Here is a 16,606-nt window from a genome sequence, read left to right on the forward strand (position 1 = left end):
GACGGCACATAACAACAACAGATGCCGTGTTTGGTCCCTCAGCTCTTGACTTTGAACCAGTGACCTACCTTACTACTTGCCGACCTTAAATTCATCCGTGTCTGGAGCTCTGCGCCACAGACCTGGGACGTGCCAGCCTCTATAAGAACATGAGTCATTTCTTTCAGATAAACTTTTATATATGCTCATTAGTTTTGTTTCATTGGTTTGACTTCTCTAGTGAGTCCAGCCTATGGTACTAATCTGTCTTAAGATGTTTGCCTGACTTCCTTCTTCCTCGCTGATACACTCAACATAGAACGATCTATCTGGAGATAATGCTTTCGTCGTTTGCATTCACATCACACTCACAGAAACCTGTCCCTTCAACCTGCCAATCTAAGATAAAAATTAAGTGCCCAGTGAACTTTATATCCATACAGCAAGGGCTTTAGGGGATAGCAGATTACAGCATGTTACTGCATGTCTGGACCCTCATCAGCATTGGCACTGATGTGAAATATATGGACAACAATCACATCAACTATCTACGAAATTTTCTTCGGCTAACATTCAGGGTCTCCACTGGAGGTCACAAAACTCTCCCCTGCTTTCTCAGACTCCCATCACTTCTCTGATGGCACCCCACCTCCTTGGCACTGGCCTTCACAGGCCTTACATCAATCCTCATTATCCAACCTCTTGATCTACAGCCAAAAAGCTCATTTTTTGATATCACAGAAAATTCGAGCATAAGGTGAGTCAGGCTCCAGTGCCTTTGGCTGGGGCATCTGGGACTCCCTTCCAGCAGCTTTCAGTGTGAGTAGAAATGTAAATGGATACCTGATAGCTTCCATCTCACACAGGGGACGTGCAAGCCAGAATATTTTACAGTGCCCAACCATGAAATTGAAACGTGGCACCAGCACACACTCCTTCATGATGTCAGAAACAAATGTACTGGGGATTTACAGGAGAGTCGTATATTTTTGCAGCTACAGACATCAGGCCCTTCAAATGTGAACTTGATTTCTATAATGCAATGATTGGACACTTGTGCCATATGGGTGCACGTTGAATAAACAATTGACAGGTATGGCTTGAAGCTCCTGTCAGGAGAAGATACAAGGTTACTCTGTCTTTATTTAAGTATTTGTATCCTGAACACACTTCAGCCAATTTTTGGCACTCAGAGGCTTAGAGTATCAAAATCTACACTCTCATTTATGCTTTAAATAAGAGAGGCAGAGCAGAGGTGGTTGAACAACCAAGAATTGTCTTCCCTCAATGAGGAAGTCCACAAATCTGGCTTCAGATATCTCTCTGAACAAGACACCTCCATCAAACTAGGTATTCCTTGAGGATATCTATTTCAAACATGCCAGTAGAAGACTGTTATCCTCCACCTCCCTATTTCTGCTAATCACACTGTAAATCTCCCACAGACACCTGATCAAATTTTGTCAAATTCTCTACCACACATTGCCTCAAATTAATTTGTCCTGTGCAGCAAATGTTTGTGGGATGCCTACTATGTACTGGGTCCTTTGAATACCACTCACATCCATCCCTTCCTCTGGAAGGCTTTCCCACCTCTCCCTTGAAGGCCTCATTACATACAGCTAGAATATATCCAAGCCCCTCTACCCTTCTGCCACACTTACAAGTGGCGTTCCTAAAATATGGACATTTAGAAGTGACCTTTCTAAGTATATTTCTTTGCCTTGGCTTGAAATCTTGCATTTGAGCATCAAAATACATATTATGTTCACCTCCATGATTTTGCACATACAATTACCTTAAGTGAGTGTGTTCTTCTCCACTTTGTCCACCTGGTCAACTCCTATTCCTTTTTTTTTTTTTAACCCAGTCACAAAATGGGCAAGAGAGATAGAAAGATTTTTCTCAAAGGTAGACATTCAAATGGCCCACAGACACACAAAGAAATGTTCAAAAGCACTGGCAATAAGAGATGCAAATCAAAACCACAATGAGATACCATCTCACCCCAGGGGATATAGCAAAGTTTTAACAGGACAGCAAGCAATCAGTATTGAAGAGGATGTGGAGAGACTGGAGCTCTTGTACACTGTTGGTGGGATTGTAAAATGGTACAACCACTCTGGATGGCAGTTTGGTGGTTCCTAAAAAAAGCTGAACATAGAAATACCCTATGACCCAGCAATTCCATTGCAAGGAATATATCCCAAGATAAATAGATCTCAAACACAAATGGAGATTTGTACACTTATGCTCTTAGTAGTATTATTCACAATAGTAAGAAAATGAAAGCAGCAACCCAAAATTCCACCAACAAACAAATGGTTTGAGAAAGTATGGTACACACAATGGAATACTATGCAGCATTAAGGAGCAATGATTTTGTAAAATACTATATAACAATTCTCCTTCTATCACCCGTAGTCATTTGTCCAGCTCTCTGATGCACAGCAAGTGATTGCAAAGACCATGGCCTGTATCAAGCACACCTTGGTCTCCAGACTGACATCGTTACTCTTCAGTACTTTGGAGAGGTCTCTGACAGCAGGCTTTCCCAATGCAATACGTCTTTTAATATCCTGACTGCTGATGCCAAGAGTGCTGACTGTAGAGTCAAGCAAACTAAAGCTGTTAACAATCTCAATCTCTTCACCATCTGTCATGGTGTTGGAGAAGAGTATTGAATATACTTTTATATTCAATATCCTTTATATACAATAGACTGCTAAGAGAAAGAATAGATTTGTCCTGGAGAGGGTGAAACCAGTCTCCTCTTTGGAGGCAAGGATTCTGAAGCTTCATCTGAAATACTTTAGACATGTTGCAAGGAGGGTCCAGTCCTTAGAGAGGGACATCATGCTTGGGAGGTTGGAGGGACAGCACAGAAGGGGAAGACCTTCAATAAGACAGATTTATTCAGTGACTGGAGCAATGGGGGTGTATTGGAGACAGTGAGATTGGTACAGGATAGAGCAGGGTTTAGGGCTTTTATACATAGGGTGACTACGAGTCGCAGGTGACTTGATGGTACATAACAACTATATAACATGAGAGAGTCTAGACAGCATCATGCTGAGTGAACGAACTCAATCTCAGAAGGACAAATACTTCATAAGACCATCATTCTACAAACAGAAGGATAACTAGTAGATATGGATTAAAGTTGTTATTATTGTTGTTATTGTTAAGTGCAATCAAGTCATAGATGACTCATAGCGACCCTATGAAAGAAAGACCTGAACACTTGTATAACTTTTGTTTCTCCAAGTTCATAGAGTTTCTAGAGGCAAGCTATTTCAGAAGTAGATGCCATCCCTGCTTCCAAGCTTGTTATAATCAGGGAGCTCCACCAAACACTGTCCACCATTGAGTAACCATTATCACATTTGAGACATCAGTGTCACAGTGTTTAGCATCACAGCAACCATGAGTTACCTCTGTACAGCAAATGGACAGATCACTATACCACTTAGAAGAATAATTGTATTATAGAAAATCTATCAATTTGTCAATACCCTGTTGGGTTGTTTCCTAACATGTAAAGAAATTTCTCTCTCTCACTCTTTCTGTCTCTCTTTCTCTCTCTCTCTCACACACACACAAACACAACACACACATGCTCTTGACAACGCTATGTATCTTATGTAGAGTTCACATTGTTGCATTAGACATTCAACTACATTCTATATAATATTATATATATTATATACTAAATCTATATATTCTACTATAACAAAATCAGGGATACAGCACAGAAGTTAAAAGGATTACCCTTAGGGTTAGGTTACCCTACAATCATTCTGATTCTGCTAAGGCTGTGAAATCTTGGGCAAGTTTCTTCACCTTCCTGTGCCTCCATTCCTCACCTTCAAAATGGGGATAACAGTGGAGTCTAGCTCTTCAGGTTGTTAGAGGAAAATTAAATTCATTAAGCTACCAAAAAGTAATTTATACAGCGCCTGACTAAGAGTGAATGGCTGGCATATGTCTGCTGTTATACCAAAGAGAGGACAGAACTTGGCACAGAGATTTCTTAGTAACCATTACTAAGTGGATGTAACTATCTTCATCACATCACAGTCCACCTTTGCAGGTTTGTATTTCCACAAATCTGATCATCAAAGAGATTTCTTTCTCTGTGACAGTTGGATTCTTTGTAAATGCTAGGTATCACAGCTAAAAGATTCCTGCTGCTCAGTTCTATCTCTGGCAGCTCTCAACTCCATCACACTAGAGATTCCAGGGCACTACTGCCTGGAGATGAGGACACAGCAGGACTGAGCAGGGCCTCAAGAATTTGCCCAGGAGCCTATCACGTAGCTAGCTCTGGCTAGAGCAGTCACCCAGGACATCTGAAGAATGGCACACTTTCTGGACCCCTTGTGAACTGTCAAACCCATGATCAAGGAATCTATAAGACTCTCTTCTGTGCTTCCTGATGTCAGATAGATCAGACAGATAAATCAATGTTCCAATGGCAGATCCTGGAGTGTCAGTGTAGGGAAATCCCCTTGCTCTTGGAGACAGCTTTAGTGTTTGAGCGTTTTGATCAGAACTGGAGGCCAAAGTCCTTTTTTCCAGGCAATAAACTGAGACATGGACTCTAGCCTGCTTTCAAATGGATGTCCTCATGAGCTATGTTCCACAACTCCACGCACGAAGAGTCAACAGACAAGACTGTGTGTTTTTATATGTTGGCCTTTTTGCCTGCATCTAATCAGTGCCTTTTTCCAGAGTGCTTAGAATACTGTCCACTTGAACCCAGTGTTGAGGTTCGGAAACACTGTGGGAAAAGAATCACCTCTGTAAATGCTCTGCATCTTTTTTTCTGATGGGAGTGTATTTTAAAATGTCTAGAGATTCTACCAAGTGCTGTATAAAAACTCTGTTCTTTAATCCTCATTTTCTTCTCTTTCATCTTCTAGAAGACCAGAAATCTTTTAGTCCACTTCTTCCAGGAAGCCTCTCAAGTCTTCCAGCAATGTCTTCTTCCCACCCTCCCAACCAGGGAAAAGGCACTTCCCAGGAACATCGCTACGTGCCCACAGAACCCACATTGACCCACCTAACATTATTCGGCGGACAGTTTTGTATTCCAAAAACCATCTCTCCAGTTCAGATGCTTGAAAAGAGCTCTGCTAAAGCTCTTTAATCATTATTCCAAGTACTTTCACTTGGAAACTGCCAAATGCATGCTTTTATTAAAACCTAGTAAGAAATAAAAATGTGCAAGGACGGAGGTTCTCAACCTCTTAATTACCAATGTTGTCTTCTACAGTTTTTCTAGCTATTTGTGAAGTGTCCTTAATAATTTATTCATAATCCCATCTTATTAAACCATAAACACATCAAGCTATCCATCAGAAGTCCAGAGAAACTTAGTATCACCTAGATAGACAGGTATTCATTTCAAATAAAGGCAAAAACACACACCAAGGTTTTTATTGGCCTGAGCAGCAGCATCTTAGTGGCACTTTGATTTGCTAACTCTTTGAAATACTTTTAAATGTTTAAATAATTTAGAATTTAAAAAATCAGCACCCTTATGTATGTTTAACAAATGAACAATCTGGCATTTTATATCAGGGGTCTAAAAATGTCAGCCCTTTAGCACAATAATTCTACTCCGAAAAAATTATAAGTAAATATAAAATACATTTTCCTTTACTAAATATGTTATTGAAGAGCAATTTGTGATAGCAAAAAGTAGGAAACCTCTGACATATCCAGTCACTGGGGAATAGTTAAATAAATTAACGCACCAGCCAAACAGTAAAACACGGTGAAGTCCATTAAAATGAAGATTTCACAGGGCTTTAAAAAAATAATAGTACTACAGATAAATTATAATGGTAAGTCAACAAAGTAGGAGATAAAATTATCTGCATAGTGTGACCTCAACTGAGTGTAAAATATAAGTGAAGAAGAAAAAGATAAATACAATCTTTTAAAATTTTAAGTCACTATTTCAAAATTGGTTGTCCTATGAGTGGGTTTTCCACTGTTAACTTCTATTTTTTTAATGTTATGCAGCAAGCACACTGCTTTTATGCTTATCATTATTAAAAAAAAAATAACTACAAACACAAAATACCTGACAAATCATTTCTTTCTGGTGAAAAGAATAGTTTTCTACACTCTGAGTAAGATGACTGGAATATTTACTCATATTTAGGACAAATTTATCAACCTTTTTCCCAACTTCTTTATCTGATGCCTGTTGCATGGAAAATCAAGAGTACAAAAATTATTATCTACTGACAGCTACCTTTTCAATATGAGATAAAACGATAATCTCAACAACAGGGCACTTGAGCCATCTGTTCCAAATGCCCTGAAAACAGAAACAAAAGATTCAGAGGTTGTGGCACTAGAGACATTGTCAGTCCTGGATGGATCTTGACAAAAAGCAAAGAGTACTAGAGGAATGTCTACTGGTGTTTCATCAAATATGCAAAGGCATTTGGCTGTGTGGATCACAACAAATTGTGGCTAACCTTGAGGAGAATGGGAATCCCAAAACTCATGATTTTGCTTATGTGAAACCCATACTTGGACCAGAAAGCAGTGATCAGAACAGAGCAGGGAAACACTGCATGGTTCAAAATCAGGAAAGGATGTGTGAGGGATGCATCCTATCTCCATGCCTATTCAATATACTATATGCACAACAGATCACTTGGTTGGCTGGGCTTTATCAGGAGGAATGTGGCATCAGGATTGGAGCAAGACTTGTTACCAACCTACATTATGAAGATGGCACAATCTTGCTTGCTGAAACTGAAGAAACCTGAAGCGCTTGCTGCAGATGGTCAAGGACTATAGTCTTTGTCAATATGGACAGAAACTCAACATCAAGAAGACAAAGATTCTCACCATTGGATCAACTGGCAGCACCATGACAGATGGAGAAGTGATTGAAGCTGTTAATAATTTTAACTTGCTCAGCTCCACAATCAACACTCTTGATACTAGCAGTCAGGAAATCAAAAGACGAATTGCACTTGGAAAATCCGCTATCAGGGACCCCTCCAGAATACTAAGGAGCAATGATGTCGGTCTAGAGACTAAGATGCACATGATCCAGGCCATGGTCTTTGCAATTTCTTGCTATGCATCAGAGAGCTGGACAATGACTAAGGATGGCAGAAGGAAAATTGTTGCCTTTGAGTTATGGCACTGGAAATGAGTCTTGAACATACCATGGACCACCCAGAAAAGATCTGTCTTAGAGAGGATGAAAATCTAGTTTCTCCTTGGAGGCTAAAATTTTTAAGCTCTGACTCACATATTTTAGGCACGTGATCAAGACAGACTGGTCCTAGGAGAAGGACATCACGCTCAGGAGGGTGGATGAACAGTGCAGGAGAGGAAGACCCTGGATGAGATCCATTGATACAATAACAGAGGCAATGCAGGTAGGTGTGTTGGAGTCAGTGAGATTGGCTCAGGACAGGGTAGGCTTCAGAGTTGTTGTACATAGGGTCGCTATGAGTGGAGGTGACTTATCAGCACAAAACAACAACAGGTGAAGGTCAAATACATCCTCCAGAGAAATGGTAGTACTCTAGCAACAAGGAAAATGAAGAATATTCCAAAGTTCATTTTAAAGAGTTCTACAAATAGTTGGGCTGGTAGGAGTGGACCAGTTCTCTCTACTCAAGAGACATGTTCCTTTAAGCAAAAGCTCCATACGTGCATTTTATAGGTCTAAAGACATTTGTGCACTGTTTCCAATAGAAAGACGGTCCTAAAAATCACCCAAAGGATATCTAATTTCTAACCTTAACTCCATTTTCTATGGAAGACTATATATTGTTTGCTAAAAACACTACTGGCTCTGTGGTTAGACAGAACCCGTTTTATAGCTTGCTCTTACCACTTACTGGCCTTGTGACCCTGGAAAGTTAATTTCTCTAAGCCTAAATGTCCAATCAATAATAATATTCAATTACAAGCTATTGTAAGGATTCAACAAATAATAGATTTAAAGCACTTAACATAATTGGAACATACCAAACATTACTCTGCTTGTCTGAAAGATTTTATTGAAATAGCACCCTTTATACAGTAAAGAAAGTATTTAAAAAATTCCTATGTTTGTTGTTCTACCACTGGGTTGAAACTGACTCATAGCTGACACATTGCAGAGGAGGAGATTGTTTATCCTTCTCAGGCAGAGCAGCTGGTGGATTTGAACCGCATGCCTTTGGGATTGCAGCGCAGCTCTTTACACTAGCCCACCAGAGCTCCTTTCCTATGTTTGTTGTTGTTAGGTGTCCTTAAGTTGAGTATGATTCATAGTGACCCTATGAATAGTGGATCTGAATAACCTCCTTTTCTGTGCCATCTTCACGCTTCTTGACACACAAGAGCCTATCACAGTAGTCACTGTGTCAATCATCCAGGGTAAGTGTCTTACTCTCCTTCACCAGCCCTCCACCCTTCCTTCCCAGCATCATGTCCCTCTCCAAGGAATAGACCTTTCTGGCAACATGCCAGAAGTATGTGAGGCAAAGCCTCATCATCCTCACCTCCAAAAAGCACTCTGGTTACAACCTCACCAAGACATATTTATTTGTTCTTTTGGCTGTCGATGGAATATTCAGTGCTCTTCTCCAACACAACAGTTCAAAGGCTTCAATTCTCTTTCTGCCATTCCTATTCTTTCATTCCTATGTCAGATTCATAGCAAGTGATCAGAATTAGTGATGGCAGAATTAGACGCACCTTAGTCCTCAAACTGACATGATTTCTCCTCAATCTGGAGAGGTCCCTAACTGCACACTTTCCCAGGGCAATATGTCTCCTGATTTCCTGACTGCTGGTACCAAGGGTGTTGACTGTGGATCTAAGTAAGATGAAGTTGTTGATAGTTTTGGGATGAAACTTAGAAGGCCAAACCGATGGTATAAAGTCAGACATACACAACCAGGAGAGAATAAAATGGATGAATCGTACCTTCTAAACATTAAATCCTTGTATACATAAAAACTTTGCCCAACAAGGTGAAAAGAAAACCTACTGACTAGGGAAAAAATATTTGGCAATACCATTTCAAATAATGGTCTTATAACAAAAGTTTACAGAGTACTACATTGTCTCCCCAAGAAAAAGAACAATAACTCAATTACAAAATGGACAAAAGACAATGGAAAGAGTTTTCACAGAGGAAAACATTCAGATGGCCAACAGAAACATGAAGAAATGCTAAAAATCACTTGCAATAAGAGAGATGCAAATCAAAATCACAACTAGATAGCATCTCACTCCAGTAGCAGTTGCAAAGTTTAACAAGAGAGCAAGTAATAGATTTGGAGAGGATATGGAAAGATAGCGACTCCATTCACTTTTGGTGGAATTATAAAATGGAACAAACACTCTGGAAGGCAATTTGGCATTTCCTCAAAAAGCTGAACATAGATCATATGACCCAGGTATTCCACGGATAGGAATATATCCCAAGAAAATTAGAACTGAAACACAAATGGATATTTGTACACCAATGTTATTATTCACAACATTATTCGCAACATTATTCACAATCTCACAAACATGGAAACAACCCAAATGTCCAATGGCAATTGAATGGATTGAGAAATTGTAGTACATTCACACACTGGAATATGCAGCACTCAGGAAAAATTAATTTGAAAATTATTACATAACTTGGGAGGAGAGACTGGAGAGCATTATGATGAATGAGCTAAATCAGCCTTGTAAGAATAAATATTGCTTAGAACCATTACTGTAAAAACAGAAGGAAAACTGGTAAAACATGTTTGGAGATCCAAGGAGGTAAGGAGTATGAACAAAGCAGGGAGAGTGAGAAAGGGGGAAAATCGTAGGACCACACAACTTGGTGGGTGGCGGGAAAGGGTAAAGGAAATGGGAAAGATCAAGGAGGGAAGTGGAAAGACAGAGTAATGGTGAGCACAGTTCAATTGTGATCAATTTTATAAAATAGCCAATGGGAATGATTGTGTGTAACACAATGTGAGTGAAGGATAGTGTGGAAAATGTACACCAATCTTGTAAGAAACCAATATAAAAAAATTTTTTTAAATGTCAAGGATAAATACTTATGTACAGAGGACCACTCTGAGCCTCAGTACTTACGTCGGCAAACCTTACAGCACTGGCCAGCAATGTGCACAGGGAGAGAATCTGGGGAGCAATTAAGAGGAGGACACGACATCCTCCGGCATTCCACAGTGCCACTCTGAGAAAGGAAGGAATAGCAATGTTAGAAGTGCCTTTGCAAGCTCCCTCTATGCAGCAAGCTCACATCTCATCCCAGAAACCTCATCAGAGTGGCAGTAACAGTGTGGAGAATTTCCAGTCCGCTCCAGGTCCACAAATAACGTGCTTTCTCCAGCCTGAATGAACCCATGCCACCTCAATTACTTTTCTGATATACATCACTGGCTTCATCCCACCTGCCCATGCAGGCTAAGTAGATTAGGCAGAAAACAAAAAGCCCATTTTTACAAGAACATAAATAACACTTTTTACAGACCCTGTCAATCATTGTGACGCTCTAACAATCCCTTCTGTATTTTCCTGGACAAACAATGGCATTCTTCAGATATTTATCAAATAATTTCAGCTGCACAATGTTGGCATACTAATTTGGAGGCTGGGAGTGGGCCCTTGTGCTTCTCTGAAGCACAGAAAGGAGGGTACAAAGGATGCCTCCTTTGCAAAGCGCATCTTGCAGTTCTCCGGAACAAGTGATTTTACTGTTCATTGCTAGGGTTCTCTAAGTGAGTTCACTGTATTTTTAGGGTACCCAAGAGGTAATGAGTACCCTTAAATAATAAAAAATACACTTAAAGAATTCCCTTTTAAAAATTCTCCTAAGGGAGAAAAATTCTATATGAAGCTAACCACAAGGTTGTTTAAAATCACAGGTGTCCTGATGGTTACCCACCATGACTAATGAAACTGATGGCACTAAATTGGATACAGGAGAAACATTTAAAAAAAAAATTAAAATCCCTTCCACCTTCTATACTTTAACCTCCAAGTTCCAAACAATAAGTTTCTTCATCAAAATATAAGATATATTAGAGTATGTCCTCAATGGAAAGCAGAGTGCATTTGTATTAGAAATGATATGACTTGTTAAATAGAAAAGTTATTGTGCAGGGGTGAAGCACTCGGGCATTAAATGGAAGTTGGGTGGTTTGAATGTAATAGGTGCTCCAGAGGGGAAAGACGCTTCCGTAGAGATTACCGCTTGGAAAACCATTTGGGGCAGTTCTTCTCTGTGCCATAAGGTTGCCATCAGTCAGAATCAAGTTGATGAGTTTGGTTTGGGTTTATTTCTTTAAGAAATGATCACTTTCTATTGGTAGCTTAGCAAAAAGGCAATCCTGAGAGGCAATATGCAATCAAGAACAGGACTGTACTCTTAATTAATGGACCTTTTTCCTTAAAATTTTTTAAAATTTTATATATTCAGAAGAGGCTTACTTTGCACGTGCAGTTCCTGCAGTGGTCACCATCAACCCAAGAGTCTTGGTCTCGATACAGCAGTCCACTCACTTGGCAGGTCTTCTCGCAATGACAGTTTTCTAATTGGCTCAGTCTTGTTTCTGCATAATTTAACTGCAAACAAGAGTTATTGAGTGTAATTTCGGTAATTCAATTGCAGCGTCCTAACAAAGCTAATAGCAGCAAGAAAGCAGGGTGGAGAAAAAGGAGGGAGGAAAATGCTCAGAGTAACTCACAACTCACTGAATCTTAGCAGGATTTCCTTTTTAAAAAATAAAACACGAGGCGGAATCACTCTAAATTGAAGGCATATTGGCTCCCATGGTCTAATGAACACCAAATGAGACATTAAACTGCATCACATGGATCTCATGGGTGTTTATGAACGTGTGCTTTTTGGCACAAGCCCACACGGAAACACTTGTAATGAATGTGTTCTCAAGGACTCATTACAATGTTTACCGGAGATCTAATCAGAACTAGGAAGCACTTCCATTTATCTCCGACCATCATGTCCCTGTTCTCCACACACAAACCAGAGTGTTGTGGTTTACAAGGTAGAAAGTAATTGTTTCTTCTTATTAAAAATTCTGAGGAGTTGGTGGTAAAAAAAAAAACAACCCTAGACAATCCCTGAGAGAACACAATTTTTCCCCAGGTCAGGATGCCCTAAGAAAGTTTCCAAGCAACAGTCTTTGGTGTTCACATGAAGTTCATGCATAGTAACCAAACCCAGCAGCAGATTAGAGTTTTGTCAAAGAACTTTTTTTCATTTCTCTAAACCACTCTACTGCTACCATTAAGCACAAGATATTAGAAAGGATTAAAATGCTGCAATGTTCTCACAAGAAACCTCTTCAAGGATGAACAAACCTCTGTTTTCTCAACTCCAACAAAAGCTTACTAATTATTGTCCATTGGTGGCCAAGTGGTAAAGTAGTTCAAATTCAACTGTTCTGAAGGGGGGAAATGGACAATCTCCTCTCATGTCCACTCTTGTGATTTATAGCCTCTGAAAACTCACTGAAGGGTCAACTCTGAGTAGGTTCTGACTTTATGGCATATAACAACATTATTGTTCAAGGAAAGACACTTTCCGAGTTACATCCAAATGTCTGACATGTTTCTTGGTGCCTAATTGTGCTCCCATTTTTCTACAAGACCTACTTGTTTTTCTCTGTAACCTGTCCTGATCAATGGTGGCTCTTCCAACTATTGAGGCTCTCATACCTTCAATGTGTTAGTCTACTCTTCACCACCTTCAGAATCACCAGATTCATTTAATGCTCCTTATGATATAGTTCCAATCTTCTAACTTACTTTTCATGCAATGCAATCTACTCCAGTTTGCCTCTAAAAGTACCATTAAACTCAACACACAACTGTGTTATATATATATATATATAATCTTCCTCTTGCTGCATTAATAATAACCAGTTTAGTACATCATGCATACTACCTTTTTTTCTTTACATGATATTTCCTTGCTGAAAAACAATATTAAGATAAAATATTTCTAAAATTAAATTCTTGACAATTTCAATATTTTCTATGTTTACATTTGTTATGTCAAAAACCTTGAAAATTGCCTTTTCTTTCTACTGCCTTAGCCCTGTTGGGGGCATGGTCTCCAGCTACCTAACAGCAGACACATTGTCTCACAAATCATCAACAACAGTGGGACCAATGAAAGAGAACACTTTCCATACTATGCAAGGCAGTAGTGGGGAGAGACTATAGCATGTCTGTGAAGAGACTGTGTAAAGCTGTGAGAAGACTGTGGCAAGGTGCTAACCAGAGGAACTCTGGAGATGAAGCCACAGTTATGGGTTTTACTCACTGGACGCCTGGAGGAAAAGCTGACTAGTAACTGCTCTAAGACAAAGTTTGCTGGACAATTGAAAAAATCAGAGGTTTATTTATGCTACTAAACTGAACCTAGACCTTCATTTGTTGACTGGGAAGCTGTCTGAACTAAGGAATTAGGCCTTGTTAATCTGACTTGGGACTGCTGGATCAAACTTGGAATTGCATTGTGTTATCATTTTTGCCTCACATCCCACCTCCTAAACCATTTCCCTAATAAGCCCCATAACTGTGAGTCAATTTGCAATGAACATTGAACACAATAATTCATAGAAATAGGTAAAGGACTATGTGCAGTGGCACGTCTGATCATGTAGTTATTTGTATCATACTATGGACAATGACTAGGGATGATAGAAGGAGAATTGATGCCTTTGAGCTGTGGTGCTGGAGAAGAGTATTGAGTATACCATAGACTGCTAGGAGAACAAAGAGGTTCAACCTAGCAAGGGTGAGACTAGGCTACTCCTTGGAAGCAAAGATTCTGAAGGTTCATCTGACAAACTTTGGACATGTTGCAAGGTGGAATCAGTCCTTGGAGAGGGACATCATATTTTGGAGGGTGGAAGGACAGCACATGAGAAGAAGACCCTCAATGAGATGGATTGGATCAGTGACTAGGGTAATGGGGGTAGTTGTGACAGAGACAATAAGGTTGGCACAGGATATAGCAGAGTTTATGGCTGTTGTACATAGAGTCACTATGAGTCACGGGCAACTCGACAGCACGTAACAACATAACACATGTATTATTAATGGAGAAAAGTTCCATTTTATAAAGTAGATAGAAGTCAGATTTGACTACTCTTATTAAATATACACCTTTTACAATATTAATGCTGATGAGAGGGTGAAACCAGGCTGCTCCCTAGAGGCAAGGATTTGGAGGCTCTGTTTTATATATTTTGGGGATATCTCCAGAAGAGGCCAGTCTTTTGAGAGGGATATCATGCTAGGAAAGGTGGTGGGACAGCACAGGAGAAGATGACCCAGGATGAGATGGATTGATTCAGTGACTGAATAAATGTGATTAGGTCTGCTGGAGATGATTAGATTGGCTCAGGACAGGGAAGATTTCAGAGCTAAAGTGCATAGGGTCACTATGAGTCACAGGTGACTTAATGGCACATAACAACAACAATAATAGGTCTAATTGTAAGAATTTTTGTATGTTTTTTTTTCTATCTTATAGTACAATCCATACTCAATTATTCAGTGTCATCAGTCAGTGCTTCGGTGCTCTTTGTTTTCTTCAAGCCAAGCAATGGTTTTTCATCTGCATATTAAAGTTTGTTAATAAATCTTCCTCCAGTCATGATCACATATTCTTCTTCACATAGTCCAAGTTCCAGCATTATTTGCTCAGCATGAAGAGTGAAGGGGTACACTAACACACGCCTTTCCTGATTTAAACCATGCAGTATTCCCTTATTCTGTCTGAATGACTTCCTTTTGGTCTATGTACAATTCTATATGAGTACAATTAAGCATTTTGGAATTCTCATTCTTCACAATGCTAGTCCTAATTTGTTATGATCCACATAGCCTAACACCTTTATATAGTCAATAAAGAACAGGTAAACATCTTTCTGGTATTCTTTGCAGTCAGTTAAGATTAATCATTCCTCAGAAACAATATTCCTTGTTCCATGGCCTCTTCTGAATCCATCTTGAATTTCTGACAGTTTCCTGTCAATGTGTTACTTCAGCCATCTTAAAGTTATCTCCAGCAAAATCTTACTTGCATATTATATTAATGACACTGTTTTGTAGTTTTCTGTTGCATATTTTTCATTGGAATGAGCACAAATATGAATATCTTCCAGTTGGTTGATGAGGTAGCAGTCTTTCAAATTTCTTAGCAAACATGAATGAGCAATTGAGCATTGCATTTGCTTGCTAAAAGATGTCAACTGGCATTCTCTTAGTTCCTGGTAATGAAGGAAGAAGTTCAAGCTGCACTGAATGGACTGGAAAAAGTAAGTCCTCAAAAATCGATGAGATACAAAACAAAATGTTTCAACTAACAGATTCAGCCCTGGACATGCTCTCCAAACTAAGCCAGGAAACTTGGAAGACAGCTGCCTCGCCAATTGACTTGTAGAGATCCATATTTGCACCTATTTCTGATAATGATGATCTAAAAGAATGTGGAAATTATCAAACAATATTATTAACATCACATCCAAGCAAAATATTCCTGAATATCATTTAAAAAACCATTAGAACAGTACATAGAGAACTGCCAAAAGTTCAAGAAGACTTGAGAAGAGACCATGCACCAGCAATATCACTGCTGTCAGATGGATCTTGCCTGAACACAAAGTACCATATAATATCTATTTGTGCTTTATTGCCAAAAAAAGCATTTGGCTGTGTAGACCATAAAAAATCATGGCTAGCTTTGAGAAGAATGGGAACCCCAGAATTGTGCTCATGTGAAGTCTCTACCTAGACCAAAAGGCTCTTATGTGAACAGAGCAAGGTAACTGCCTGGTTTAAACTTTAAAAAGGTGTGTATCAGGGTTGTAACGTTTCTCCATACCTATTTAATCTGTATGATGAGCAATTCATTAATCTGGACTCTATGAAGAAGAATGTGGCATCAGAATCAACGGAAGACTCATCAATAATCTGTGTTATGCAAATGATACATCCTTGTTTGCTAAAAGTGAGACCTTGAAATGCTTGCTACAGAAGACCAAACACTTCAGCCTTCAAAATTGATTACGTCTGAACATCAAGAAAACAAAATTCTCACCACTGGACCAACAGGCAACATCATGATAGATGGAGAAAAGATTGAAACTGTCAACAACTTCATTTTACTTGGATCCACAAACATTCTTGGCACTAGAAGTCAGATAAAGAGATATACTGCACTGGGAAAGTCTGTAGTTGAGGGACCTTTACAAATTATCAAGGGGCAATGATGTCAGCTTGAGGATTAAGGTGAGCCTGATTGAGACTAGGGTTTTGGTTTGTTTTGTTTTGTTTTGTTTTGTTTTCATTTACTCACTATGCATCTGAGAGCTGGACAATGTATGACAGAAGAACTGATACCTTTGAGCTCTAGTGTTGGGAAATAGTACTGAATATCACTGGGACTGCCAAAAGAACGAACATATGTCTTGGAGAAGATGCACAGAAAGTCAAAGGAGGCAAAGGTGATAAGGCTCATTTCACATATTTTGGACATGTTGCTAGGAGAGGATATTCCTTGGATTAGGCGTTGCTGTTGTTGTTGTTGTTGTTGTTGTTG

The 16,606-nt window shown here is 39.3% G+C and overlaps 1 protein-coding gene across 2 annotated transcripts in view; it reads right to left on the reverse strand.

Moving 5' to 3' along the window:
* Positions 1–16,606, reverse strand: part of NELL1 (NEL-like 1 (chicken)) — a 1,108,018-nt gene that overhangs the window by 810,930 nt on the left and 280,482 nt on the right. For both annotated transcript variants that reach the window (XM_006892008.1, XM_006892009.1), the window contains exons 8-9: positions 11,458–11,592; positions 10,099–10,201 (exon numbers count right to left, since the gene is read on the reverse strand). In XM_006892008.1, the coding sequence (XP_006892070.1) occupies positions 10,099–10,201; positions 11,458–11,592 (238 nt within the window). The remainder of the gene's footprint in view (positions 1–10,098; positions 10,202–11,457; positions 11,593–16,606) is intronic.

The sequence above is a fragment of the Elephantulus edwardii genome, unplaced genomic scaffold (assembly GCF_000299155.1).
Source record: "Elephantulus edwardii isolate Elephantulus edwardi_28Jun2011 unplaced genomic scaffold, EleEdw1.0 scaffold00109, whole genome shotgun sequence".
Taxonomy (NCBI): Eukaryota; Metazoa; Chordata; class Mammalia; order Macroscelidea; family Macroscelididae; genus Elephantulus; species Elephantulus edwardii.